Below are 26,382 nucleotides of genomic sequence, written 5' to 3'. Positions count from 1 at the left end.
ATATAAATAGGTACAGGTTTGTAGGGTTGTCTATGTAGTTATAACAATATTTTTTAAATTTGTTGGTAAAAATCTGGTTTATTCGAAGCGAAATTGGGAATAAGTCTTTAGTTGAAATAGATAAGCAATTTAATATAAGTAAGTCAATTTTGCAGAGACATGTAACAAGATCAATGAAATCTCAAGGTGGACAAAAATGTCTAAGTAATACATAATAAAATATTTAATATTCGTTCAGAGTGGGGGGTATTCATCTGATTAATCCATGGAATAACCGACACACCTAATCTCTTAACCCAGATAGAAATATCAGCCCCTAAGTACTTACCAAGAATGGAGAAATATAAACCGTTTCTAATAAAGCCTACTATATATTATTATGTATAAATAAATAAATATATATATATATATATATATATATATATATATATATATATATATATATATATTGTTGTTAATGCACTGTCGATTGCACCTATAATTGAGGTGATGTCTGCCATGTACTTTTGTCAGTTTTTCAATTTTTTTTATTGATGATCACTTTGTTGGTGCAACTAAATAAATTAATTAATTAAAACTATATATAAAAATAAAAGTAGTGCCAACCCTAGCAAATTTCTCATTTCGTCCCAATTAACCGCAATTTTCGGGTAAATAGGGATTACACCTATTTTTGCATTTTTTGCTTAAACTGGAATGCTAGTTGCTTAATTTTAAATTAGACAACAAAGATGCCCCCAAGACTCAATCATTTTGATCCTGATATAGCATTATATACATCAACAACTACCTTAAAATTGCTCATAAAGTTGGAATTTGTCCCTAATCGCCCCATTTTACGGTATTCTACAATCCGGTAACTTGTAAAATGTGTGGTATGTATGCTGTGCATACGACACAATACATTTTGTTTAATTGTCAGTATTTTAGTTCGAGTACAAGTAATTGTTTCTTTATATAAATAAAATGAAGACCAAAAACTAACAAAATCACAATCATAAATATAAAAAAAAAATGTGCGAATGAATTCAATGAATATGTATGTATGTACTACAGTTATTATAATTATAATTTTTTAGATTTTGTGGCCTGGTAGTGAGACCTTTAAGGCAAGTCTTATATTATCTCCTTATATTCTGTTAGATTAAGAGAAATGATATGAAGCCCAGTCCAGGTGTAGCTGAAATAGCCCCTTAGGCTACCAGCGAAGAGGAAAAAATGAAGCGAAATGAGATGAAGTTGATTAATTTGAGATTTTAATCAATTGGGAGGGAATCATTGAAATTAAATGAAACGGGAATTAATTAAATAAAGTCTCAGTAAAATGGTGGTTATTTACATAATATACTATTTAAGTGGATTTATTAAAAGAACCCGAAAAGCTACATCCAGCGGCTTTGTTTCATTTTTATTTATTCATTTATTTATAACTTTGTCTAATAGACTTAAGGTCATTTTTCCACATCACTTACGCTAAACAACATTTTTTAGTTAGTTGGCTAAACAGCAATAATAATTAGCTATACGTATACATCTGAAGAAATACTAAATTAACAAAATAAAACAATTCACGCTACTTAGCTCCTCGCATTCCCGCCAAAAAGTATTAGTTACTGTTTGTTACCTTAAGTGGCATCTTTAAAAAGTCTGTGGTAGTTACCATGGCAATCAAGGTCAAACAAACAGCGGCAAATATGTTTCAAAAGTAGCAAGTGGAAAATATCTTCAATCATTTAAATATTCATTTTATTGAGTACCTAAAAAACGAAGTTATATTTAATCTCTTTAATCCTAAACGATTACGTAAATTTGTAATGCTGCTTATTGAAAAAAAATTGGAATGTTTATTAAAGGTCTTTGAACTGTAAATGGATGGTTACGATGGAAAATAAACGAAATGGACACAGTTATACAAATAAAGATCAGGAGATACCATTTTGGCTTGATAAAATTACAACGTAAGTACACGTTTATTATATAAACCATTGGTTGTGAACTGGTGTTAATGATTAATGATGTTACAAGTTTAATGATGGTAAAACCACACATCATTAGAATTTCTATTTGAATTTTACTGTGTCAAGGTTGTGCCGCCTAATTTGTACTTTTTTGATTGTAAATATACTGAATTTTAGGGAGATGAAAGAAACACATATACAGAATAATGGCAGTGAACCGAATACCACACTTCAGGAGGCAGTGTTTGAAAAGTTTGGAAACTATAAGTTTGTCTTACATTTTTACGTAGTATATAAATTCATCTTTATGATTAGTGCTTGAATTTCGAAGTTAATTATATAAATTTGAGCTATTGTATTGTTAAAACAATTTTTTTTAGGTTGACTCGTAGAACTTCACTAGACACTACAATGGATGTAGTAGTAAAACCTCACATACAACCAGTGGCATACTCGGCTGGAGCTCTAAGACACAATAATAAAGGTAGATATAAAATAAAAAAAGCAGTATTGTTGTCATTGATTTTGTTCACTTTCGATGGTATAGGAAAGTAGCACTCCGCGTTACCAGTGTGCTTAATGCGAGTTTTTTAACGTTCTCGATAGCGTAAAAGTTAACTCAAAATTATCTGGAGTTGCAACGTTTGCCGCTAGGGGCGCTGATCCATACATACAAATTTATATGAACGTGTACGATATCGAGAACGTTAAAAAACTCACACTAAGAACACAGAGTTCACAATATAAATGACGAGTTTCAATTACATAACGGCCATATCACTATCGCCGTACAAACAGGCAGGGTGGTGGTATCTTCTCTACCAGTAGTAATAGCCCTGTTCGCGTGTTAACTGTTTGTTGATCTAGTTTTAAATGATAAATTAAGTTATTGAGAAAATGCGTACGGCAAATGAGTATAGTTTTAGTTCGGACAACTCCGCCATCCCTATTTTTGTCGCTATGACGGTCATTCTAGTTAAAGGGCGGAATGGACTTTATTGCAGTGCAATTCTTTGTGCTTATTGCGAGTTTTTTAACGTTCTCGATAGCGTAAAAGTTAAATCAAATTTATATGCAGTTGGAACAGCGCCCCTGGCGGGCAAACGTAGGCAAACGTTCCAACTCAATTCAAATTTAAGTTAACTTTTACGCTATCGAAAACGTTAAAAAACTCGCAATAAGTACCCGGACAGTGATCATAGGTCTCAAGGTGTGTGGCGGCCTGTAGACTGTGGTGTCCACACACTACGTTGTTCGCGATTTCAAGTGGACTATCAACTCGTTTCCGCGTCTGTACCAATGTTAACCACATAGCTAAGCTACGCGTCCTTTTTTAACTTTTTAAAGTAGTTTAAGGTACGGCTTCGGTGATCTGCATATTATAGCCTAATTTGATTGAGCGGCATTCGTTCAAGGCGCAGTATGTATCCACTGGATAACGAAAAATATATCTATATAGTATTTGGAAATCTCCTATACGGTGAATTTATTAAAATTATTACCTACTAAAATTTTAGGGTACAATGCAAACGGTCGCCGTAAGTACGAAATAAGAAGCGACATTGACTGGGGGGACTCGACTTCCAATGATTTCCTGTCCGATCTACTCCCCCACTACGTCACGCCTAGGCCTTCAAGATTCAATAGCGCTATCGATGAAGACTTCCAAGATGTCATAATGGCCTCTAGTAAGTACCGATTGTAAGGATTACGACACGACGAATTTTTACAATGACGTTTCTATACAGCATTGACTTTAGATTAATTTTTACCGGTAAAATGCCACTATGCATAAATATGCCACTTATGAATAATTAACATCCCGTCATTACCATGGGCAATAAGTTGTTACACAAAAAATAGATTATCACCGCGAGAACTCTTGAAAGATAAACAGTTACAGAGTCGAAATCCTGAATCAAAATTACATGAGCCACAAAGCAACGTTACATAATATAACCTATTTCTATCCAGTATAATTTGATAAGAGACTAGTGTAATACTCTAGTCTTTACTTTAGTACTATAATAAACTTCCCACCAAACAACTGATAAAAAATGTTTTTTAGGGCTACAAGACAATAAGCCTCGTAAAAAACATCCCAACGAACCCTCGGTAAATTCTCAACACGTCACAGTAAAGAAGAGATCTGCTGTTAAATGTACAACCAAAAATCCTACGGCATTAAGTTCAAAATCGAATATCTATCAAAAGGATAAAAATAAATGCGAATTTGTGATCCCCGAGCTCCCAGAAGGCAGGCTGCTTGAAATGAAGATTTACTCGAATTGGGGTGATAAATATTTAGTAGGTCTGAATGGTATAGAGCTGTTTGATTCTAACGGATGCATAGTGGATATTGAAAAGGTGAGAATATTTTACATCTCCAAACTGGACTTAGGGTCTTTCTAATCGTTCTAATCGTTTTTTTGTTTGTTTGTAGATAAAGTTTTATAAAATCTAGAGCAGCACGGTAATTAGGTATATAATTCCGTTCAGAAATAAGTAAATGAGACATCCTTGTAGGTAAACTAATTGGGGTGTCTTGCCCCTACTACTTGTTTTAGATACTTATATCCAGGATAAAGAAATATGTTTTATTTATTATATTTTCTTAATGGTGGTAGGACCTCTTGTGACTCCGCACGGGTAGGTACCACCACCTTGTCTATTTCTGCGGTGAAGCAGTAATGCGTTTCGGTTTGAATTATGGGGCAGCCGTTGTAACTATACTGAGATCTTAGAACTCATATCTCAAGGAGGGTGGCGGCATTTACGTTGTAGATGTCTATGGGCTCCGGTAACCACTTAACATCAGGTAGGCTGTGAGCTCGTCCATATATGTAATAAAAAATTAAATAAAAACATCGATATGAAATGCAAAATGGTTTTGATCACGCCTGCTCCTCATAAGAATAATTTTAAGCAGTGATTATTATTGTTATGCCCTGATGTTTGGGGATAAATAAAAATTCTATCCGAATTACAAGTTAACACTGTATTAACACTTAGAACATTCACAGAATACTAAAATTTTCAATTCGCTTCTTCCGCTTCGCTTCAGGTGATCCGTTCGCTGTTTCGCTTCGAGTAGTTCCGATTACTAACTGACTGCGTGCCATATCTGCAACGTTTTTATAGTCGATACGACATCTCTAGAATTGTCGAGAACATTCCTCACAATTCGAGTATTTTCGATGTGTGTTTTCGAAATCGAAGCGAAATCTATCTATCATCTATATGGCGTTATGCTTCTCGAGTATTCTAGATGTTACCTTAGATCGTTCGATATTCGTTCGGCGATAGATTACTCTTGCCGGCGTAACATTACTTTACGCGCTTCATTTGCTTCAGATTTGGAGCGATTCAGAAACGGGTGATCAGTCGTTGCACGGACGCGTGGAGACCCTGTGCGACGGCGTGGTCCGCAGTAGGGACGACAAGCACGCGTGGTGCGCCGCCGCGCCGACCGCCTCGCCGCTCGTGCTCTCGTTACTGCTGGCCTCCAGAGTCAAGCTTGCACTGCTCCGAATATGGGTCTGATCAATTATTAACGCTCTGCTTAAATGCTCTTTATTACTTACTAGCGACTCGCCCTCGCTTCGCTTCGGAAACTGTAATTTATTATTAATTTATCTACTATTTAATAGATGTTACAATGGATGTTACATATAAACCTTCCTCTTCAATCACTCTATCTATTAAAAAAAACCGCATCAAAATCCGTTGCGTAGTTTTAAAGATTTAAGCATACATAGGGATATAGGGACAGAGAAGGCGACTTTGTTTTAAACTATGTAGTGAAGGCAGGCGGAGAGGACGGTTTAAGTGTAAAGCGAGACTGGCAACCCTGAGAGCCTGTGTAGAGGAGGGGGTCCATAGATTTTTGGAGGTTTTTTTTGGCCTAGTACTTGTATACTTAAAGAACTGTTTTTTGATAGTTTATGCGATTGATAGTGTTATGAAAATAACTTGGCTTAAAGGTCTCCAGGCTACGAGGCCATAAAATTGGCAAAAATAATAATAATACGAATTTAAAATCAGTCAGAATATGCTATTCTAACCTCATTTCCTCGATCTACAGCTGCTACTTTCTTTCGAAGCAGCAGTAATTACTTTTAGTTTCCTACCGCCAAAGCTTTAATAGCTAACTTTAATTGTAGCTGTTTTAAATACCGGTGGTAATATAATTTAAGCTCTTGTATTGGCACCACGTGATCACTTCTAAATTGCATTGAGTGGAGGCAGCTACCATAGAATTGAAGATATTAGATAAGAACTTCGAGTAAGAGTCGAGTCGAGTAAGAAGTCGAGTTAACGACTTATCAAAGATAAGCTTAATATAATAATATACAAGATACATGTAGGTACCAAACAGAAACATCAACCTATCAGCTAATATCACCTGTTTAATGGAAGATTTTAATCTTAGAATATATCTCTCCAAAGTTGTACCAGTGCTATTGAGACTTCAATCTTATGTTAGAATTTTCAATAGTTAATATTACATAATATGCAGCTGTTTTGATCCTAGTGAAAATACTAGGCTATGAAATTATATCATCGTTGTGGTTTTTAACACGTGGACCAAATTTCGGAAATAAAAATATTACAACATTAAGACTTGCACATACAAAGACAGGTTTTTAGGCAATATTAAACGCAGAAAAGGGAATTTAATTGAATAAGGAAACCCTTGTAATACTAGATTTCTCTCCTCCATTGTTTTAAAACAGGGTTGTGACACGCTGTATATTAAAATTTTCAAGAAGGCAATATTTTTTTTGGTTTACCCTCTTTTCCTGATAAAGGAATATGGATTCTAAGTAAGGAAAAATAATAGTCTAATTTGAAAACCATAAGTTTATTGATAAACTTTTCTTCGTTCACATTCGTAGAACTACAACAAATCGCGGATTCATTCGATCCGAGGGATAAGGCTTGTTCAAGTAAAACTCGACGACCAAGTCGTGTTTCACGGGGAAATAGCCCGAGCCAGCGGTGAACTGACCGGGCATTTGTCTTCGTTCGGAGACGTAAGTTTTAACCCTGATCCTGTACGAACATTTATATTGTAAATGCATTTCTGAGCCATAAATATAATAGTACTAATAATATATCTACATAATACTCTGTTCGTCCTTAATTTGAAATTCAATGAAAAAAATAAATAAGAGGAAAAAAGCCCTTAAAAGAAGCTGTGCAAAATAATACCGTGCAGACTTGTCGCACTTGCGATTACGTATGTGCTCATCTAAATTTAAAATTACCAACATAGGCATAGGGGCGTAAGTGGTTACAGTTGGTAATAAACATTGGCAGTGCCAGTAATACGTTCAAACAGTTGCCCACCGCTGATAATTATCTGAACACGTTTTAAGAACGATATCTCACAATATTCTTAGGGCATATCAAAAGGTAAGCTAATTTAAATTCAATGTACTGTGGGAGGACGAAATGGTTCTAAGCAGATCTACTTTGTTCTAGTGTCGAAGTGAAATCATCTCGGACAATTTATAGTAATTGTGCTACCTGAATGTAATGACTTTAGTTTTTGGCCGTAATTATACTAGTAATTGGGGAGTACGCATATTCTTGTGTGGTTGTTGCTATCTTTGGCGATTGGGGGTTGGGAGCATGAAATTAGTGTAATTTTCAAAAAATGAATTCGGCACATATACGATGCTCACATATTATCGAATGCATTTATTTTGAATGCTAAGATGGCTGGACGATAGTTCACGGACTACCTGGTGTTAAGTGGCCACCGGGGCCGCAAGACATCTACAACGTAAATGCCGCCACCCACCTAGAGACATGAGCTCAGTTTTTCATTCAGCAGAACGGCTGCCCCACCCAATAAGGCGAAACGCATTACGGCAGAAATGGGCAGGGTGATGGTACCTACCCGTGTTGGCTCACAAGACGTCCTGGTACCAATTACTTGAGCGAAATACGCAAATTATATTATTCATTCACTGTGGTAGTACATAGTGAGCGAGTAGGTATTTCAAAAAAAAAAATGTTACCTGCCTACGGGATTCGAACATCGGCACCGTCGCATTGCTCCATATGAATCCACCGGGATTCTTATGCGCTAGGCTACGACTCTTCAAAATGTACTAGAATGGAAACCAAATGAGGCCGGTTTACCTTCAGCTCTTATACTTAACTAATAATATTTGTTGATCACCCAAAACTTTCACAGATGATTCTCTTCACTAAAGATCCTCTAATCCTAGAAGCGGTTATGGATAACGACAAGAATTTCAAAGTATTACTCAAAGATAGCGAACCGATGACAGATCCTAGTGCAATTGACAAGCGACCGACGACAGCTAATGATAGCCACCACAACTTGAGCCCTAATGCTTTGCTCGACTCTTTAGAGGATAATGAGAGAGAAGCCAAATATATGGCAAAGGAAATTAAACTGACGCTCATGTCGAACTGGGGTCAGAAGAATTTGATCGGACTAACTGGTAAGCGCTTGAAGACTACAATAATAAATTTCCAATAACACGGTATCATTATCATTCTCCTACCCTTCTCCCAGTCACCTAGGGTCGGTGCAACAAGTTTTCTCCTACCATACTCCTCTATCATATACCGTAGAACCTAAGAAACGGATGGATGGATTGCGTGAAATACGGTATGTGTAAGAACACATACCGTATTTCACGCAATCCATCCATTTTTTCTTAGGTTCTACCTCTCCCTCTAAAGCCTTCCACATTCATAGTTCATTTATTTATTTAGACACACCAATAGCAATACACACAAAACATTCAAGCTAAATATTAACAAGTATAAAATTAAGTACTGGTATGTAAGCCACTTACAGGCATGTACAGCAATCTCTTATAACACACTATGACATGTTACAGAAATTTTACAAACAACGGAAAAATAGCTTAAATTTAAATGTTAAAACTGTAAATAAAAAATAATAGTTACATATAAACATAATAAAGAAATAAAATAAAAAAATTACTAGTTAAAACTCACTCAACAACCTCATTTTCATTACGTCTCATCACACGTCCATACCATCCCAAACGCGCACTTCTCAACTTCTCTGTCACAGATGCCACTTTCAGACTTCCTCTAACAAGGTGTCAAGCCGCTATGAAGCAATAAATGGTGTTGATTGGTATTGGTTCAAGATTCTTGTGTTTGTTGGGTAGATGTAAAATCTTGGGCGTGGCGACTCTAGGTTATGTGATAAATACGCTCGAAGATCGGTACAAAATTCTCTATCGAACGACCTTGTCCAGTGACGCTGACATAGCCCTCTAAGGCTGCCAGCTTAGGTGGGAAAAAATTTAATCTAATGACTCGTATTTACAAATTATTCTTTTGCTTGATTAACTGCGACGTCGTACGAATTATTTCCAACTAAAAAAGTTACAAACCGTAATAGCTTTCAGTTTAAAAGTCGAACTCAAGTATTTTTAAGCTAATTTTATATAATAAAAAATTACAAAAAATAATCTCTCCGGCGGGGAATCGAACCCCGGTCTCCCGCGTGACAGGCGGGGATACTGACCACTATACTACCGAAGACCTTGTTTAATTTGTCGAATTTATCTATTATTTACTTATTTACATATTCTTTAAGCATTTGTACTAAATAAAATGAGGTTTAATTATTAATCTTATATCGTTACATATTAGGTAACAGTTGTTAATTTTCTATTGTCTGATCTTCTAATAGGAAATATAAAATTTATAAATATACATAAATTTATCAATTCACTCCTCTCTTTTAAATGAAACGCCACGGAATAGATACTAATTAAGGTTGTTTCTAATTAGTTGACCATTATTGTTTATACCTTAAAACTGATTTAAATGTTTGTCCGTAATGTAATACATATTGAAATTGCACTTGTGTAGTGGAATTTATATTGTTTTTCTAATAAATGATAAACCGTTGAACATATTGTTGTCCTACATATTGTTTATTTTCAAAATAAAACGATTGCGGTGAAGTATTACTGGTGGTAGGACCTCTTGTGAGTCCGCACGGGTAGGTACCACCACCCAGCCTATTTCTGCCGTGAAGCAGTAATGCGATTCGGTTTGAAGGGTGGAGCAGCTTTGTAACTATACTGAGACCTTACAACTCATATCTCAAGGTGGTTCTCGACATTAACGTTGTAGATGCCTATGGGCTCAAGTAACCACTTAACACCAGGTCGGCTGTGAGTTCGTCCACTCATCTAAGCAATAAAAAAAAGTATCTTACACAATGTAAAGGAGGACTGTTCGTAGTGTTTCTAATTATACGACCACCACTGTATATTACAAATTCAATAACTTTCGGATGTTTTTACGGATGTTCCGTTATAACTACTGAACCATGCATCCGATTAACTTGAAAAATCCATGTAGAAAATACATGTAATTAATGGATAGGCTTAATATTTATATGAGAGTTGGACTCCCCACACCAGTTGCGGGGGCGTTAATGATGAGAATCTTTGTGGGGGTGAGAAATAATAATGTTAATTTTGAATGCCCAGCGAAGCGGACGGGCACAGCTGGTTAGGTTACAAGACTAAAGATAAATATTGTGCGTTGTGCTGTCAGAATTTACGTCACACTTTTTACTGGTGGTAGGACCTCTTGTGAGTCCGCGCGGGTGGGTAGGTGCCACCGTCCTGCTTATTTCAGCCGTGAAGCAGTAATGCGTTTCGGTTTAAAGGGTGGGGCAGCCGTTGTAACTATACTTGATACCTTAGAACTTATATTTCAAGGTGGGTGTCGCATTTACGTTGTAGATATCTATGGGCTCCAGTAACCACTTAACACCAGGTGGGCTGTGAGCTCGTCCACCCAACTAAGCAATTAAAAAAAAAATTATTTTCTAGGTATCGAAATTCTTTACAACGATGACCCGGTCGTAGTGCGCAGAGCCTACGCGTATTCGACGTTCATAAACGCAGCCCAAGACTCCAACGCCCCCGACACGGTGGAGTGCTCGGCGCTGTTCAACGCGAGGAACATTACGACTGATCACGAGGACATGTGGTGCGCGTGCTTCTCGGCCGATACCAAGTTCTGTCATATCGTCATCCAGCTCGCAGAACCTACAGAGATTACAAGTACGTAATTTTTCCTCGTATGCAAAACAATTTAAATCTATACTAATCTATACTAATATTATAAAGAGGAAAGATTTGTTTGTTTGTTTGTTTCGAATAGGCTCCGAAACTACTGGACCGATTTGAAAAATTCTTTTTCCATTAGAAGCCGACATTGTCCCTGATGAACATAGGCTACTTTTTTAATTTTTTTTTTTTGCTTTCATGTGTATTTTAATGTTTCCGAAGCGAAGCGAGGGCGGGTCGCTATGTGACAATAATGTACCAATGTATATATTTTTTAACAAAAAAAATCAAACCGGCTTTAATACAATAAAATGAGGTATCATCATCAATGTGTAGTGAATAAAAATTTAGTATAACAGAAAAACTACCGGTCATATTATGTTGATAAAATTTAAATTTAAGAGGAATTAATATGAGAAGAACCAGTTTATAAATAAAAAAGATTTTTCAAAATCGGTTCACTTAGTAAATCAATTTTCCCTACCTATGCTGAAGCCTTGAGAGGCTATACCAGCTTCTTCTTGACAAACAACAAATACTCACGTAGGTGAGCTCACGGGGCTCAAATCGGGTGTGTTGCTAGGACTGACCCTAACTAGAGAAGTGCTTCGCGGAACCTACCACCAGATTGGAAACGCGACCCACTGAGAAGATCCGGCGAGAAACTCACCGCGCTGTGTCTATGGGTTAATTCACTCGTCGAGCCCTTCGTCGCAAGCATTGGGTTTGACGAGGATGGTGACCAGAGTTACTTAGTAACACACATAAATACTTTAGAATTGAGAACCTCCTCATATTTTTCTTTGTTATGCTGGATGCTATTTGTCCTTAGTCTTTCGTATACAGTGCATCCTTTACCTCTGCGATGTGGGAGTATCACCGTGTAATGAAATGAAATTACAAAGTTTTTTGATTACGGATTTACTTAAATTTGGGTATGTCATCGACATGTACGACATGAGACATACTGTTATGTCTATTTCTGCTGTTGCACTTGATAATTCGACTCGCCTTTATTGTGTACCTAATAATATTGTTTAACGCCCACTGAGTTTCTCGTCGGATCTACTCAGTAGCGGCGGTAGATTCTGCGAAGCACTGCTCATTCTGGGACTAGTGTTAGCATATTCTCTCAAGTTGAGCCCGTGAACTCACTCGTCCAGGCGTAGCTGGATTAGCCTCTTAGACTGCTAGCGAATAGTTAGGGGAAAAAAGTGTTTAATTTTTCTTATGGACCAAGCCAATAGTCGTTTTATATCGCTAAATGCTCGTAAAACCTGGTTTGAACGTAATACACTTTTGCGAGAACCTCATTAGTACCTGATGAATTAAGCCGCTTTCAGACTACGCTGTAATATAATAAATAGCATACGGTATATAGCCCATAACACAATAATATCGCGCGCCATACATGTTATGGACACGTTCACACTACTGTATCATACCCGATCCTGTGGACCGAATGGTAAACAGTCGACGTCGCGCTAAACACGTCATTACGGATCTTCCCGATCCACTAACGATGCTTTTAGGTACCACAAGCACCGGTCACCGTTCTTGTCGAAACCGTCGCTTGCGACGAAGAGCTCGACGAGCGAACTAACCCATATACACAGCCCACTGAGTTTCTCGCCGGATCTTCTCACTGGGTCGCGTTTCCGATCCGGTGGTAGATTCTGCGAAGCACTGCTCTTGCTAGGGTCACTGTTAGCATCACTCCGGTTTGAGCCCCGTGAGCTCACCTACTAGTTAAGGTTACGCCGAAAGAGCCTCTCAAGGCTTAGGTAGGGAAAAAAAAAAACTACTGTACTGTATATTGTTGGCTAAGTATAGGCTGCTATACTATATTACACTATAGTATAGCGTAGTCTGAAAGTAGCTTAATACTGTAGGCATCCGAATATGGAACTACAACGCGAATATGGAGCTGTCGTACATGGGGGCGAAGCACCTCAGGGTTAGTCTGGACGGGTCAGAGCTGCACTACAGGCCGGTGTTGCTGCGCCGCGCGCCCGGACACGCCCACTACGACTACGTGCAGCACCTGGACCTGGCCTCCGTCGACGACAGGTGACATCACACGACCGTCTCTTTAGAGACGCCACCCACCAATAGCCCACATCACTCCGTATAGCACCTCTAGTAAAGATCACTGAACACCACTAAAGACCCCAAAAATTGACAGAGACCACAAACTGGTCCTATTAATTAGTAGGTCGAAATTCGACTATAATTAATTGAAATTATAAGCTTGTACATCATTATGATTCTATTGTCAAATACCATTATATTTCTATAATCACAGATTCCGCCAAGACTACACTTTAGACAAATATTAACAAAGGCAAACAAGATTTAATCTATTCTCAATTTAACCACAGACTGCAATAAGAAAAGTTTGATAATAAACAAATAGTAGGTATGCATGCGTGTGTGTCAAATCCATGGTAGTGTGTAATGTATTTTTTATTGATGTAATGTATTTTCTATGAATACTACGTCAATACTATAAGGCTAAGTTCACATGACCGCGCGGTACCGCGCGGAACTGCTCACCGCGCGGTACAAGATCAATCTAAGCAGTATTTATTGTTCACATAATAGCGCGCTGCTGCGCGGTACAAGTTCTGCAAAACTGTATCTACCTGTTCAGCTGATCCGCGCGGTTTGAGACGGACAGACGCATAGATCAAAGAAAAATGAGTACCTAGCGAAGATGATATCGTGTCTATCGATATTAAATAGTTTTCAACGCAATCATATAAAAAATTTAAAGATGCAACTGACATCCTAAACTAGGTAGTTAAAAATTTTATTCGTGTAGTCTCAGGTCGGGATATAAAGTTACAAAAAGGCTTAAAGAAAGTCTTTCAATTAAAATAGGATACACCCAGTATCGTCTTTCAATAAGCAAATTGCTTCCTCCACGTCCATTCTCAATCAATGTTGATTCCAGACTCTCGCGCGTACATTCTGTCATGTGAATGCTACCACCGCGCGTTGACGCGCGGTACCGCGCGATCATATGAATTATATGCATTTTACCGCTTTTTTTGCGCCGTCACTCGTATCTCATCCGAAATATTTGTTTTATTTATTCTGGTGGAGGGTCTTCACACTTTCAAGATTAATATTTAAGGCAGTATTATTGAATTGAGTGGAGGTAGGGCGTATTGTGAACTCGCACGGGACGTACCACCATCCTGAATATTTCTGTTCTGAAGCAGTAATGCATTCCGCTTCCAGGGGTGTCACAGCCGTTATACCATACAATTCACTTTTTTTTTTGTCTACCTATGCTGATAGCCTTGAGAGGCTATTTTAGCTTCTCCTTGCGTGTAGGTGAGCTCACGGGGCTCAAACCGGAGTGTTGCTAACACTGGCCCTAGCAAGAGCAGTGCTTCGCAGAATCTACCACCGGATCGGAAACGCGACCCATTGAGAAGATCCGGTGAGAAACTCAGTGGGCTGTGTCTATGGGTGAATTCACTTGGCGCCAATTCATTTTAAGATTTTTCTCGAACTAAATCCAACAGATTCGAAGACGCCAAGGACTCTGACAGTTTTCGCATGGACTGTCTGGTGTACGGCACCAACTTGGACATGGGCGCGCCCACCGGCTTCGTGCTGCAGCTGAACATATTCTCGACCTGGGGCGACCCGTACTACGTTGGCCTAACCGGGATACAGCTGTACGACCCCCGCGGGAACCTCGTGCCGGTCACACAGACCAGTCAGTTTTGTAATGTTTATTCTTCTTCTTCTCAATCGTGTCACTCTTGACAGAGAGGTCGTGTTTTTCATTTTTTATTGCACAGATGCGTGGACAACCTCACAGCCAAGGTGTAAAGTTGTTAGTGGACCTATAGACATCTACATAAATGCCTCCACCCACCCTGGCATATGAGTTCTGAGGTCTCAGTATAGTTATAACGGCTGCCCCACCCTTCAAACCGAAACGCATTACTGCTTTACGGCTGAAATAGGCAGGGTGGTGGTACCTACTCGCGCGGACTCACAAGAGGTCCTACCACCAGTAATAAGTGTGTAACAGTAACAACAGTGTTTGTCATTTAGTGTTGGGACCGACTTGACGCGTCTCACGATGTCCCGCCATCTCGAGGTCATGCTCGAGGTCATTCTGCCGCACTCATTTAAGGCACTTCTCACTGTAGTAATGTTTATCTAACTGGTAAAATATGTTTGTCCAAGGTTTGATCAAGTATCTTTGGTCATTCGGTTATGCGCTTCACCCAACTCTATGGTCTAAGATTACATATTATTAGGTGAATTCAATTGGTTTTTTTTTTGTTATTTATGAATTAGTCTCTCTAAAGCAGCCTTTCCCAAAGTGGGCGATAACGCCCCCTTGTGGACGCTGCAGGCATAAAGGGGGGCGGTAAGAGACCCAGAAAAAAATCGGGCGTTGTGTAGAGGCTTGGGAGGCGATTTGTAATTTCGTCTAGAAGGATTCTTAGACACTGACTGAGCTCTCGCTATAGTGGTTTTTAAGTAGGTGAAAAAATGGGAATTGGGAACCCATGCTCTAAAGCAAAATTCCAACAAATCGCATGACTACTCGAGTATCACAGTTGTATAAGTTTACATAATGCTTGTCGAATATCAGTCTTAAGATATGTTGAGCACGTATAAATTGTTTGCAAGCTTTACGATTTTACAAGCCAATTATTTAGTCTACCACTTCAAGTCTTGTCCAATATCCCGGTCACAAACTCGAGGGTAGTTTTTGATTATTATTTCCAAGAACTCCGAAAGATTTCCTTCCGTTTGTCGTCACCAGACGTCTGCGCTCATCCGGCCAGCGTGAACGTGCTCGACTCTAGGGCATTAGACGTGCGGACTCCGGACAAGCTCATCGACGGTGACAATGACAGTGTCGGTGACGGGGCACACTCGTGGCTAGCCCCGCTACTGCCCAATACGCTTAACAGGTGAGATGCGCTGTAGTTTCGTTTTTATGAACTTACCCCAGCAGACCAGCAGATGATGCCTGAACTTAGAGATCTGAGAATTTAATTAATACCCAGCAATAGTTCGTCCTATGATCACCCGGGAATACACCGCGATCATACATCACCGGTTCACTAGTTCAATATTTATATTGTAATTTTAAAAAAAACTGTAACTACCCTCTTCTTATTTTCTTTTTCTAATTTTTTTTATTGCTTAGTTTGGTGGACGATCTAATAGCCCACCTGGTTGTTAAGTGGTTACTGGAGCCCATAGACATCTACAACGTAAATGCCGCCCCCCACCTTGAGATATAAGTTCTAAGTTCTCAGTAAAGTTACAACAGCTGCTCCACCCTTCAAACCGAACCGCGTTACTGCTTCACGACAGAAATAGACAGGGTGATGGTCACATCCAATATCATAATAAAACAGTCGTACAGATTCGATCCACATCAATATTGATTTGTATGTGGCGACAAAATCTAACAAACGGTTTCAGGGTGTTTTTCGTGTTCGACATCCCGGTCTCAGTCTACGGGCTCAAGATATGGAACTACGGGAAGACGCCGTCGAGGGGCGTTAAGGAATTTGGGGCAAGTTTTGTTTTCTTTTGGGGGGCAACTAACCTGTAGATATAAGCTTTCAGTTGATAACGTTAACAGGTTAAGAGCCATCGAAAAATGAACACAATTAGTTTTTTTTTCCCTAACTATGCTGATAGCCTTGAGAGGCTATTTTAGCTTCTCCTTGCGTGTAGGTGAGCTCACGGGGCTCAAACCGGAGTGTTGCTAACACTGGCCCTAGCAAGAGCAGTGCTTCGCAGAATCTACCACGGGATCGGAAATGCGACCCACTGAGAAGATCCGGCGAGAGACGCAATGGGCTGTTTCTATGGGTTAATTTACTCGTCGAGCCCTGCGTCGCAAGCGACGGGTTGGGCGAGGATGGTGACCGGTGCTTGTAGTACCTAAAAGCACCGTTAGTGGATCGGGAGGATCCGTAACGACGTGTTTAGGACGACGTCGCTGTTTACCATTCGGTCCAATGATAATTCGCTACCGTTAGCGTTGTGCACAGCGTTCATAGATTGCATATTCTATAGCTGTGAGTTTTCTACGCAATATTGCCTTTGAAAGCTTACTTAAAAAAACACGTGTGCAATTCACACGTGGTAGAAGTGAAACCTTGAAAATTTTGGCTATCAGTTCATGAGACGAATGTAAATTTTCGAGAAGAGGTATTGTAAGTTTTAGTAATGATCATAGTGATACAAAGTTTGATAATTATGTTATTATACATTTTATTCGTATATATTACAGATATTTATTTAGAATGTATTAATTACGGATGTTAGGTACGAAGCAGAGCACAAAGAGAACCACGAATATAAGAAACACTGTATGATACTTATCTCATTTTCTCCCACGTTAAATCTTACGAATTTATGTGTCTGTCTCTTTATACTGTCGATTTTTCGTTTGATCGACTTTCAAATCACAACGATGCTAAAGAAGTTTTCACTTCATAAATCTCTATCAGGTTTTAATGGATGATCTTCTCATATACAACGGGACATTGGACCGCGCCGAGCCGGGAGCCGGCTTGTCTCCGCAGTGGATATGTCTACAAAACGTGGATGTCGACGTTTTGACTCCAAGGTGCGTATATTCGTAGTGCATCGTTGGAAGGTACCCTTCTATCGTTAAAAAAAATACTGTAGCCCGTTCAATAATTTGTTTTATAGCTGGTTCAATTGGAACTGGTTCAATTATTTAAATATACCTACTGAATAGTAAATAAAAACATGTCACGCGTGCAACTTGATGCACGTGGAAGAATTGAAACTTCTTTTTTGGTGTGTATGTAGTATTGTGGTTTTCGTCATTTTTCATCCTTAAATTTCTCTTGTAATAAGGAACGCTGTGTATAAGAGAAACGACGTAGCTCGCTTTATCTTTTCTCTTTCTCTACAGTCGAGTGGTCTTCGAGACGCTCTCTCTATTTTCTCACTTTCGCTTATGCTAAATTGTATCTTTTCTCTCTAGCCGTAACGAATCTGTCGCGAGTAAATTTTTCCTCTAAACGCGCCTAAAGAAGTTTCACTTCAATAAGTACTATCGTACTACGTGTAATAATGAGTTTGAACCCTCAGTCCGTCTGACGGCAGTCTTCGCACGACCACCAGCGGCTCCAACGAGTTCGCGGATCCGAGCGCGAGGCCGCACACCGGCGTCCCCTGTGCCCGACCCTCGCAGAAACACAGGCACTGACATCCTCGTACACACAGTTTGAAGATCGTAAATAAAAGTCATGATTGGTTGAGTTGAAAGTAGTGAATTTAATTCTTCACTAGATGAAGGACCAAAGAATAGTAGATACATAGGTGTTATATAGGACTAGAATAAATTAGAAAATAAAAGGAGAAATCTTGATGAAGAAATAGAAAATGAACGCTACGTTTATGAAATAAGTAATTTTGAAACAAGAATTCGTCAATTACCTTATATTTTCTTTTTCAATAGAATCTTATAAGTGAATTAAAATTTGCCCCATTAGCAATAGCAATTTTCTTAAATTGAGGGTAGTTCGCACCGAGAAACGCAATCTAATTTTTCTAAGATTATTATTCTTGCAAACAGCAGTTCAAAGAATATTTTGTTAAAATTGCTTCGTAGTTCGGACACTATTTTTATTAATAGAAAACAAATTTAATTAATACGTGATACATTTTGTACGTAAACTTACATACATATGTGGGCTCACAAGAGGCCCTACGCACAGTGGGTCGATTCTATGATTTTAGTGACTTAGGGACCAACTTTGTTTTTTTATATATTTTTTTATGTAGATAGATAGAGCTCGTTAATCTCAATAATAATTGTTTTGGGCAAAAATTACAAAAACTTTATAGTTTGGTCAGAAAAATGTGTTTTGTGATTTTTTTGTATGGAGCGGGTCACATTAAATTAAATTCCTGCTAAGTACCGCGAGGTCCCGCTTTGAAACTTTATTTTCCTTATACCTTGTCTAGTCTACTATCATTTGATGCTATGAACATGTGCATAAAGTTGCAACTCTGCCAAATAAATGGATCGAAAAAAATTAATAAATACATAGAATAAAAACATTTATATTTTTTTTCGTAAGTGCTTTTAAGTTAAATTTGATATGGATTAGTAAGTAAAAGCACGTAATGATACCCATAATTACATAATACCTAACAACAATACATTTAGTAGGTCTCTAATTATGCAATCTCTCTAAATATTATATATTTTGTTTCACCTTTCGATCTTTGGGTCAGAAGACGAAAGAATATTGTGTAAAATATCCTCATTAGTCGACGTTCTACTTCTCATTCTTGAATAACATCTCTCTGTATATTTCCGAAAATCTTTATTGCGAGCTTCCGCTGCCTCTTCCGAGAGTTTACCTATACGAATGGCACCAAAGTTCTTCATTATTATATATCACTGCCATGTGCTAACAATTTATGGATACTGGAAGGCATATATAATACCAGGGATATACATTAACATACAATTCTGCAGTATATCTAAAAAATTCCGAAAATTTGGAAACGCGCTCTCCAGATGCAACAGAGTGAAGAATCACGTGAAGCCTCTCTATTAAATCTTTACGTATTCCTGTTATGCGGGCTGTTTCTTCTGCATCCCTGAAAAATCTTCTGGCAGTATTGCCATCATTGGTTGTTCCTACTCCTTGCTTGACAACATCTATAAGTAAACCGCATTCCTTTTTAAACGCTTGCTGTATAGCGCTCTTTCTGATTGATATTTTTTCTTTGTCATCCCCCCTTGCAACCCCATTTCTTGAAGTCCAAACGATAAGACGCAAACAAAAAAGTGTCATATAAAAATAATCTCACAGGAAACTACATATGATGAAAAAATTGTGAAGTAATAAAATTATATTTACCGATATGAAGTAAGCACTCCATGCATCTTATCCAGGCATGTAAAGATGGCATTTCATACTGGAATATTTCTTCATTATTTTCTCTTTGATAAGCAAGTCACTCCAAAAAACTCTGACGGTTTTGCTTTGCAAATATCACAGACAGCAGAAAATGTTTCTGAAAAATATGAGGTTATTTTGCTGTCCATCATCATCATGTGCAATTGATGCTTAACTTCAACTTGTTTGATTTTGATGGCTGAAGTCTTTCTATTTCTTCTGTTATGGTAGCTTTTATAATTGTCACTGTTGACTGCGTTTCTTTTGTAAATTTAAACATTATTGGACGGCAACAAAAAGTTGATGAGGTCGTTTTCCCAAACAATTGTTCCATCAAATTTCTGAAGCCTTATAGGAACTAGACTGACCATGAAAATAGATGAATCATCAAACTCTGTTTCAGTTTTTTGTTTATAATTACTTTGACCTGGGGCTCTATCAAAGCCTATTTGCTTATAAGCAGTAGCTCTCTTGCAGAGTCCAAATCCGAAGTAATCACATCTAAAAGCCTATATAGCGCCAAGTTTAGTAATGCTTGCATTTTAATAGCAGCTCCTTCTTTAGTAATAATTACCTCGTCTTTCCCTGGATAACATTTGGTCTTTTCTTGCTTAATTTTATATTAAGAAGGGTATAAATCAGACCCATTTTCACTTGCTGCTTCTCTTAGGTTTATATACTGCCACTTAATTTAAGTGAAACTAATATTGCCTTATCGGGAGAATATGTACTACTTTTCACTTTACTTGTAATTAAATACTCATTAACTTTTTCTAGATCTTCGGGGTGATTTGACAAGTGGTTCATTATTTCTCCTACATCTTCATTTCTAGTGTTTCTCAAATTAGTAATTGTAGTAGTTTTCATTTCATCCGGGGATAACGAAAGCGATTGGTAAATTTTTTCAATGCGTCTTCGTTTTTGCCTGGATCCCAATTCTTCAAAAGGTTTTCGAGGTGCAAAAATAGATGTCGAGGCTTCTGTAGTACATTTGAGGGTGGTACATTTTCAACATCTTCAGTCTTAGAAATCTCGAGCCTTTCATGTGCAGTGTTGATAGCTTCAGGTATCATTCCTTCAGGCCAGTTTATTGCACATTCTAACCAATCACATTTTTTCTTATAAACTGTGCTAACATGCGACTACTTCGTTTCCATATTGCACTTATATTTGAACAAAATTGCGTACTGAATTTTTGGAGCTCAACATTTTTCTCTTCGGTCACGTTTATTTGATTTTGTAGGAATTGAAAGAGTTTTTTATTATCAGACAGCGACTGTAGTTGCTCTCTTAAAATCATAAATAATCCTAAATTGTTAACAAAATTATCAATTATAACGGAAACAGCAAGATCACAACGACAATCACGAGATGTTAGTAGTAGTACGAATAAACGAACACTAGTTAGTATATAATAAACATGGTCACTTTATACTTCCAGAGACAAACAAATGTTTACTATATTTTCTACTACCCAGTAATGGCTACTTAACTAATTATCCTCATTAAATAATGTTAACTATCTTAATAATTAGAGAGATTGCTTAATTAGAGACCTACTAAATGTATTGTTGTTAGGTATTATGTAATTATGGGTATCATTACGTGCTTTTACTTACTAATCCATATCAAATTTAACTTAAAAGCACTTACGAAAAAAAATATAAAGGTTTTTATTCTATGTATTTATTAATTTTTTTCGATCCATTTATTTGGCAGAGTTGCAACTTTATGCACATGTTCATAGCATCAAATGATAGTAGACTAGACAAGGTATAAGGAAAATAAAGTTTCAAAGCGGGACCTCGCGGTACTTAGCAGGAATTTAATTTAATGTGACCCGCTCCATACAAAAAAATCACAAAACACATTTTTCTGACCAAACTATAAAGTTTTTGTAATTTTTGCCCAAAACAATTATTATTGAGATTAACGAGCTCTATCTATCTACATAAAAAAATATATAAAAAAACAAAGTTGGTCCCTAAGTCACTAAAATCACAGTATCGACCCACTGTGCTACGTTACGAATTTAGCAATTAATTTATCAATTTTTATCGATTTTAAGTGACATCAAGATTTAAAGTCTACTTTTATAGTTCAATATCTTTTGTCATTATATTGTTGCCAACGTTACGAGTACATTTTACGGGGTCACGTAAGACTGACCAGTCAGTATGTAACAGTAAAAGTAATTTTACTTATGTTTGCGATTCGCGAAAATCGAATAAAATATACCTACTCTAAAATCAAGATACCATACCTTTAGAATTGAATTGTGGTAATATTAAAAAATGATACGCGTGGTACTTTAATGAAGTGAAAGTTCTTTTTTTTTGTTGCTTTTGTAGGCAGACAAGCATATGGCCCACCTGATGGTAAGTGGTCACCGTCGCTCATGGACGTCGGCAATGCCAGGGGCAGAGCCAAGCCGCTGCCTACCATTAAGTACTGTCCGCAAGCCTCGTTTGAAGAAGGACATGTCATAGCGCTCGGAAAACAGCTTGGAGGGGAGTTCATTCCAAAGCCGGATGGTACGTGGCAAAGTATTTTAGTTATTAAGTTATTTTCGATGTGTAGTAACGTTCGCGCTGGTCTGTAACAAGTATACTACGCGCATGCGTTCGAGTGTTACACATTCACTCTCGCTCTGTCTCTTTCTAGTATGGTAGCGATAAGCGTTTAACGCAACCTTGTTGGGAGTCGCATTAGAAGTTTCACTTCAAAATGACTTTCATACTTTGAACGACTCATAAACGTGCATTCTATCAGTTTATAAAAACGGTTTCTTTTAGTTTAGAAAAGGACAAAGTACTCATTCTGTCTCTTAAAAATAGAGCGCATATCTTAAAACCAAACAATGGCCCAAAAAACAATGTTATCACGCGGCCCGCGACGTATGTTTTAATCAGAAAATAGTATTGGATATAAATAGTTTGGATAATAGAATTATTTGTCAAAACATAGAATCTATATTTGGTATAATCTATCTTTATTCTTGTAACATTCGATTCCCATGACATTATTTAAAAGTAAAGCTATCTTCTCGCATATTTTTTTGTCTGGAAATTATTTTATTTTTACAAATACCTATATATTTTTGCGGCCCTTCAGCTTTTGTAGTGAATTTAATTCGCCCGAAAAGGTATGTAGTTCGAACAGCTCTGTCTTAAAGTATTAAAATCAACAAATTATAAAAAAAATACAATTCAATTACATTTTTGGCGTTTACAAAAAAAGAAAACAAGAATTCTGGATTAAGCTACTTCAATTCTAAAGGTACGATATAGTAAAACCACAGGGTCACATATTGAGTGACCGCATTTTCCTTCAGGTGGGTAGGTCGCGGTTGTATTTGAATAGTAGCGCCGCAATGGACTGCTCCGGCCGAGTTACATTGCGTACTCAGAACACTGTACCTGATGAACTAGTGTTTATTTACTTAATTTGTAGAAAGTAACTATAGACCTTAGTAATGTGTTATTTTGTCGCAGTTTTAGTGTTGTATCGAACAATCTTAGAAATGATTTTTATACAAAATAATAAATGGATGATTTAATAATTTCGATGTGTTTTTATTGTTATACGTGGTGGATAGAATCTTAGAAATTATCTAGAAGATTGCACAAAGTAGGAATGAGTTGCTCGCTCCGGGCATTTCAATATTGCAATAGTTGTTACGTTATAATACCTCTTGTAAAAATAAATATTTACAAAAATGTAATACATATTAAAAAAAAAAACTAATATTAAAAAAAAAGACATGCCCGCTGTTTTTCTTGCTAGTTCTTCTCAGGACGGAGGGTAGTTTTTGTTAATTGGCGGTAGTTCTTTTTGACGTTCAACAAGTATGTACATTCAAGTAGAATAAAAAAAAAATTGAAGCTTTGACAGCGTACGGGCCCGTTAATGGTGGGTGATTACCGCCGCTCACCGGCAAAGCCAAACTAGTTTCCTTCGGTGACTACCTCACACTTCGTTTGGACAAGTACGCTGATAGCACTCCGACCTACAGAAGAGTTCGAACCGTCGTCGGACGGTACCGCTTTTTGGGGGGTCAAAGTGTTTTTATTCAAAGTTAATTGAGTGTATATTCTGAACATTTATAATGAAACACATCAATTTTGGTACATTTATTTTATTGTTAGAACCTAACAAATCACAGACTTTTTTGTTGCATTGCACTATCCTAATGAATAATAATATAATAACAAATTTCGAATTCAAATCTAATGGCGGTTTTTGCACACACATAAAAGAAGTTGAAAGGGTAAATTCGAGGCTTGTGTGGCCGAACATTAGGGCCGGCTGTACTTGGGACCACACCCTGTAGGTCAACCTTACAGGTACAACATATCTTAGAGGACCACACCCTGTAGGTCAACCTTAGACAGGTACAACATATCTTGAGGACCACACCCTGTAGGTCAACCTTAGACAGGTACAACATAGGAGTGGGTGATATAAATCGTATATAGATTCAATATCTATATATCGCAGCAATATCGTTGAATCCGATATCGCCCCGCACGAAATCTATATATCGATATCAGCCGATACACGATATTGCTCGATGTGATGCGCATCGGCATATCGTACCGATTCGTGAATATCAGCAATATTCGTTTGGTTCGTATCGAATCGGCCAGTGAGTGAGCGCACGATAGGGATATCATGTGATGAATGAAACAGAAACAGGCATTATCCATACAATTGTAAACCTTATATTTAAGTCCATATGTCTGTAGATTATTCTTAGCGTATCAGCAGGATACAATTTAGGAAAGAAGTTTCAACTTTCGACCCTAACTTGAATGCAGTATAGCCTATTTGCATCGTTGAATTTATTTTCACGCGCTTTGACCTTGAACTAGAATTTTTGGACAAGTGTTAATAAATACTTAAAAGTGTTTTGTGCTTGATTTTTAAAGTACACATTTTTCTATTTTTAGTTGAATCCAAATAATTGAGTTTATTTCTTGTGTTTGTATTAAACTTTTGAAATCTACACTCTTTTGGTATATTTTGTAATTTTAAACTAAGACACAAAATACTAAAAACTGAAAATAATGTAGCCAGTCCTAAGCCTGGTAAAAGCATGAAGGAAAGTTTTTTTGATATTTTTATTTTCATATTCTTTTTATTACTTTAAGATCATATTATAAATTGATATCAGAAAACCAACCGTATAACGTTGACTTAAATCTATATCTAGTACGATATTATATCAGCGTATCGTTTCAAATCTCAAATATCATGAATCGAGAAAATCTATTAGCATCCATCAATATATAGATTCAGAAAATATATAGATTCAATATCCGATATTGATCCTCGATATATAGATACGATTCGATACGCGGCAAAACCGATATTACCCACTCCTAGTACAACATATCTTGAGGACCACACCCTGTAGGTCAACCTTAGACAGGTACAACATATCTTAGAGAACCACGCCCTGTAGGTCAACCTTAGACAGTACAACATATCTTAGAAAAATACTTTCAAAGTGAAGACGCAACGCCGTGTATAATAACCGGCAAACTTCTTGAGCATTTGTCGACGTAGTGGGGGTAAGTTTGCGCATGGTACACTCACGTGCAAAAACATTACTTACTCTGCGTCATAATGCTATTAAATTATTAAAATCAACATATGTATTTATTTATATATTTATTAGAACATCAACAAAACATATAGGTTAATAATTGTAATAATTTAATCTTGGGGTAAAATAGATATTCCTTCTATTAAGTCAAAACTAGAGCTGTTGCCAGGTCTTGGTTCAGTTGAAGCGAAGCTGGTATTTGTAATTTTTTTTTCGTTATCATAATCTTGACCATCATCATCATCACTGTTTTCATCACCCGAGTCGCTATCATCGTGATGAGTCGACATAGGGCTCATCGGCGTAGTTTACAACTCGGTCGATTCGGTCTTCTTTTTTGTCTATAATTAATTATTTTTTGAAGATATTCGATTCGTAGTAATCGAATGTTACTTTTTTCATTTACCAGCTTCCGATTATTTTCTGTCCTTTTTTTCCATCTGAAGCCTAGCTCTTTCATAATCCGTCGTAAGCTTAATTCCGAGCCATTAAAATTTATATCTTCTTTAAATTTTTCGAAGCCTTTCTACGGTACGGAGTTTCGCTGCTTGTTATGTAGTTATTATGATTACATCTTTTTATTACAGATTGAACGAAACTATCCATTCCGGTAACTTTCTTCTTCCCTGATCTTTTCTTACCCGGAGTCCGAAACACGGCGAGCAAGCCAGAGCCTTTAGCTTCGTTAATAATGCACCTAACAGTACTCACTAATGTTTTTATTGCTTCCGAAGTCTGTTTTAATT

The 26,382-nt window shown here is 37.4% G+C and overlaps 1 protein-coding gene, 2 long non-coding RNA genes and 1 other non-coding gene across 5 annotated transcripts; 2 read left to right on the top strand and 2 right to left on the bottom strand.

Moving 5' to 3' along the window:
- The first annotated feature begins 1,655 nt into the window (after positions 1-1,655).
- LOC114242307 (protein KATNIP homolog) lies at positions 1,656-23,208 on the top strand. Of its 2 annotated transcripts, XM_028173410.2 has the most exons (15): positions 1,656-1,958; positions 2,136-2,225; positions 2,339-2,442; positions 3,476-3,646; positions 4,027-4,325; positions 5,313-5,495; positions 6,857-6,994; positions 8,167-8,440; positions 10,835-11,068; positions 12,967-13,144; positions 14,611-14,807; positions 15,876-16,026; positions 16,547-16,640; positions 17,587-17,705; positions 18,200-23,208. In XM_028173410.2, the coding sequence occupies exons 1-15, from the start codon at positions 1,873-1,875 to the stop codon at positions 18,315-18,317; spliced, it is 2,436 nt and encodes an 811-aa protein (XP_028029211.2). In that variant the 5' UTR covers positions 1,656-1,872; the 3' UTR covers positions 18,318-23,208. The 2 variants fall into 2 exon arrangements, with proteins under 2 accessions (XP_028029211.2, XP_089596234.1); XM_089740108.1 differs by lacking the exon at positions 2,136-2,225 and having other exon boundaries at positions 1,657-1,958.
- On the bottom strand, positions 9,453-9,524 carry TRNAD-GUC (transfer RNA aspartic acid (anticodon GUC)). The gene has a single exon. It is a non-coding gene; the product is annotated as a tRNA-Asp (tRNA).
- A 939-nt stretch (positions 23,209-24,147) lies between the features above and the next one.
- LOC149503308 (uncharacterized) lies at positions 24,148-25,483 on the bottom strand. Its single transcript, XR_016325736.1, has 2 exons — positions 24,411-25,483; positions 24,148-24,364 (listed from the first exon to the last, which is right to left on the bottom strand). It is a non-coding gene; the product is annotated as an uncharacterized LOC149503308 (long non-coding RNA).
- LOC149503307 (uncharacterized) lies at positions 24,292-26,035 on the top strand. The gene is made up of 2 exons (XR_016325735.1): positions 24,292-24,419; positions 25,460-26,035. It is a non-coding gene; the product is annotated as an uncharacterized LOC149503307 (long non-coding RNA).
- Positions 26,036-26,382: the final 347 nt, after the last annotated feature.

This window comes from Bombyx mandarina, chromosome 03 (assembly GCF_030267445.1).
Source record: "Bombyx mandarina strain Sakado chromosome 03, ASM3026744v2".
Classification (NCBI taxonomy): domain Eukaryota; kingdom Metazoa; phylum Arthropoda; class Insecta; order Lepidoptera; family Bombycidae; genus Bombyx; species Bombyx mandarina.
Note: the sequence above shows the minus strand (reverse complement) of the source record. Positions and strands in the feature narration are given on the sequence as shown.

Coding starts and splice junctions, on each gene's coding strand:
- LOC114242307 (XM_028173410.2), top strand. CDS start 1,873: ATGGTTACGATGGAAAATAAACGAAATGGACACAGTTATACAAATAAA. Junction 3,647..4,026: donor AGATGTCATAATGGCCTCTA/GTAAGTACCGAT, acceptor AATGTTTTTTAG/GGCTACAAGACAATAAGCCT. Junction 13,145..14,610: donor CTGGCCTCCGTCGACGACAG/GTGACATCACAC, acceptor TAAATCCAACAG/ATTCGAAGACGCCAAGGACT.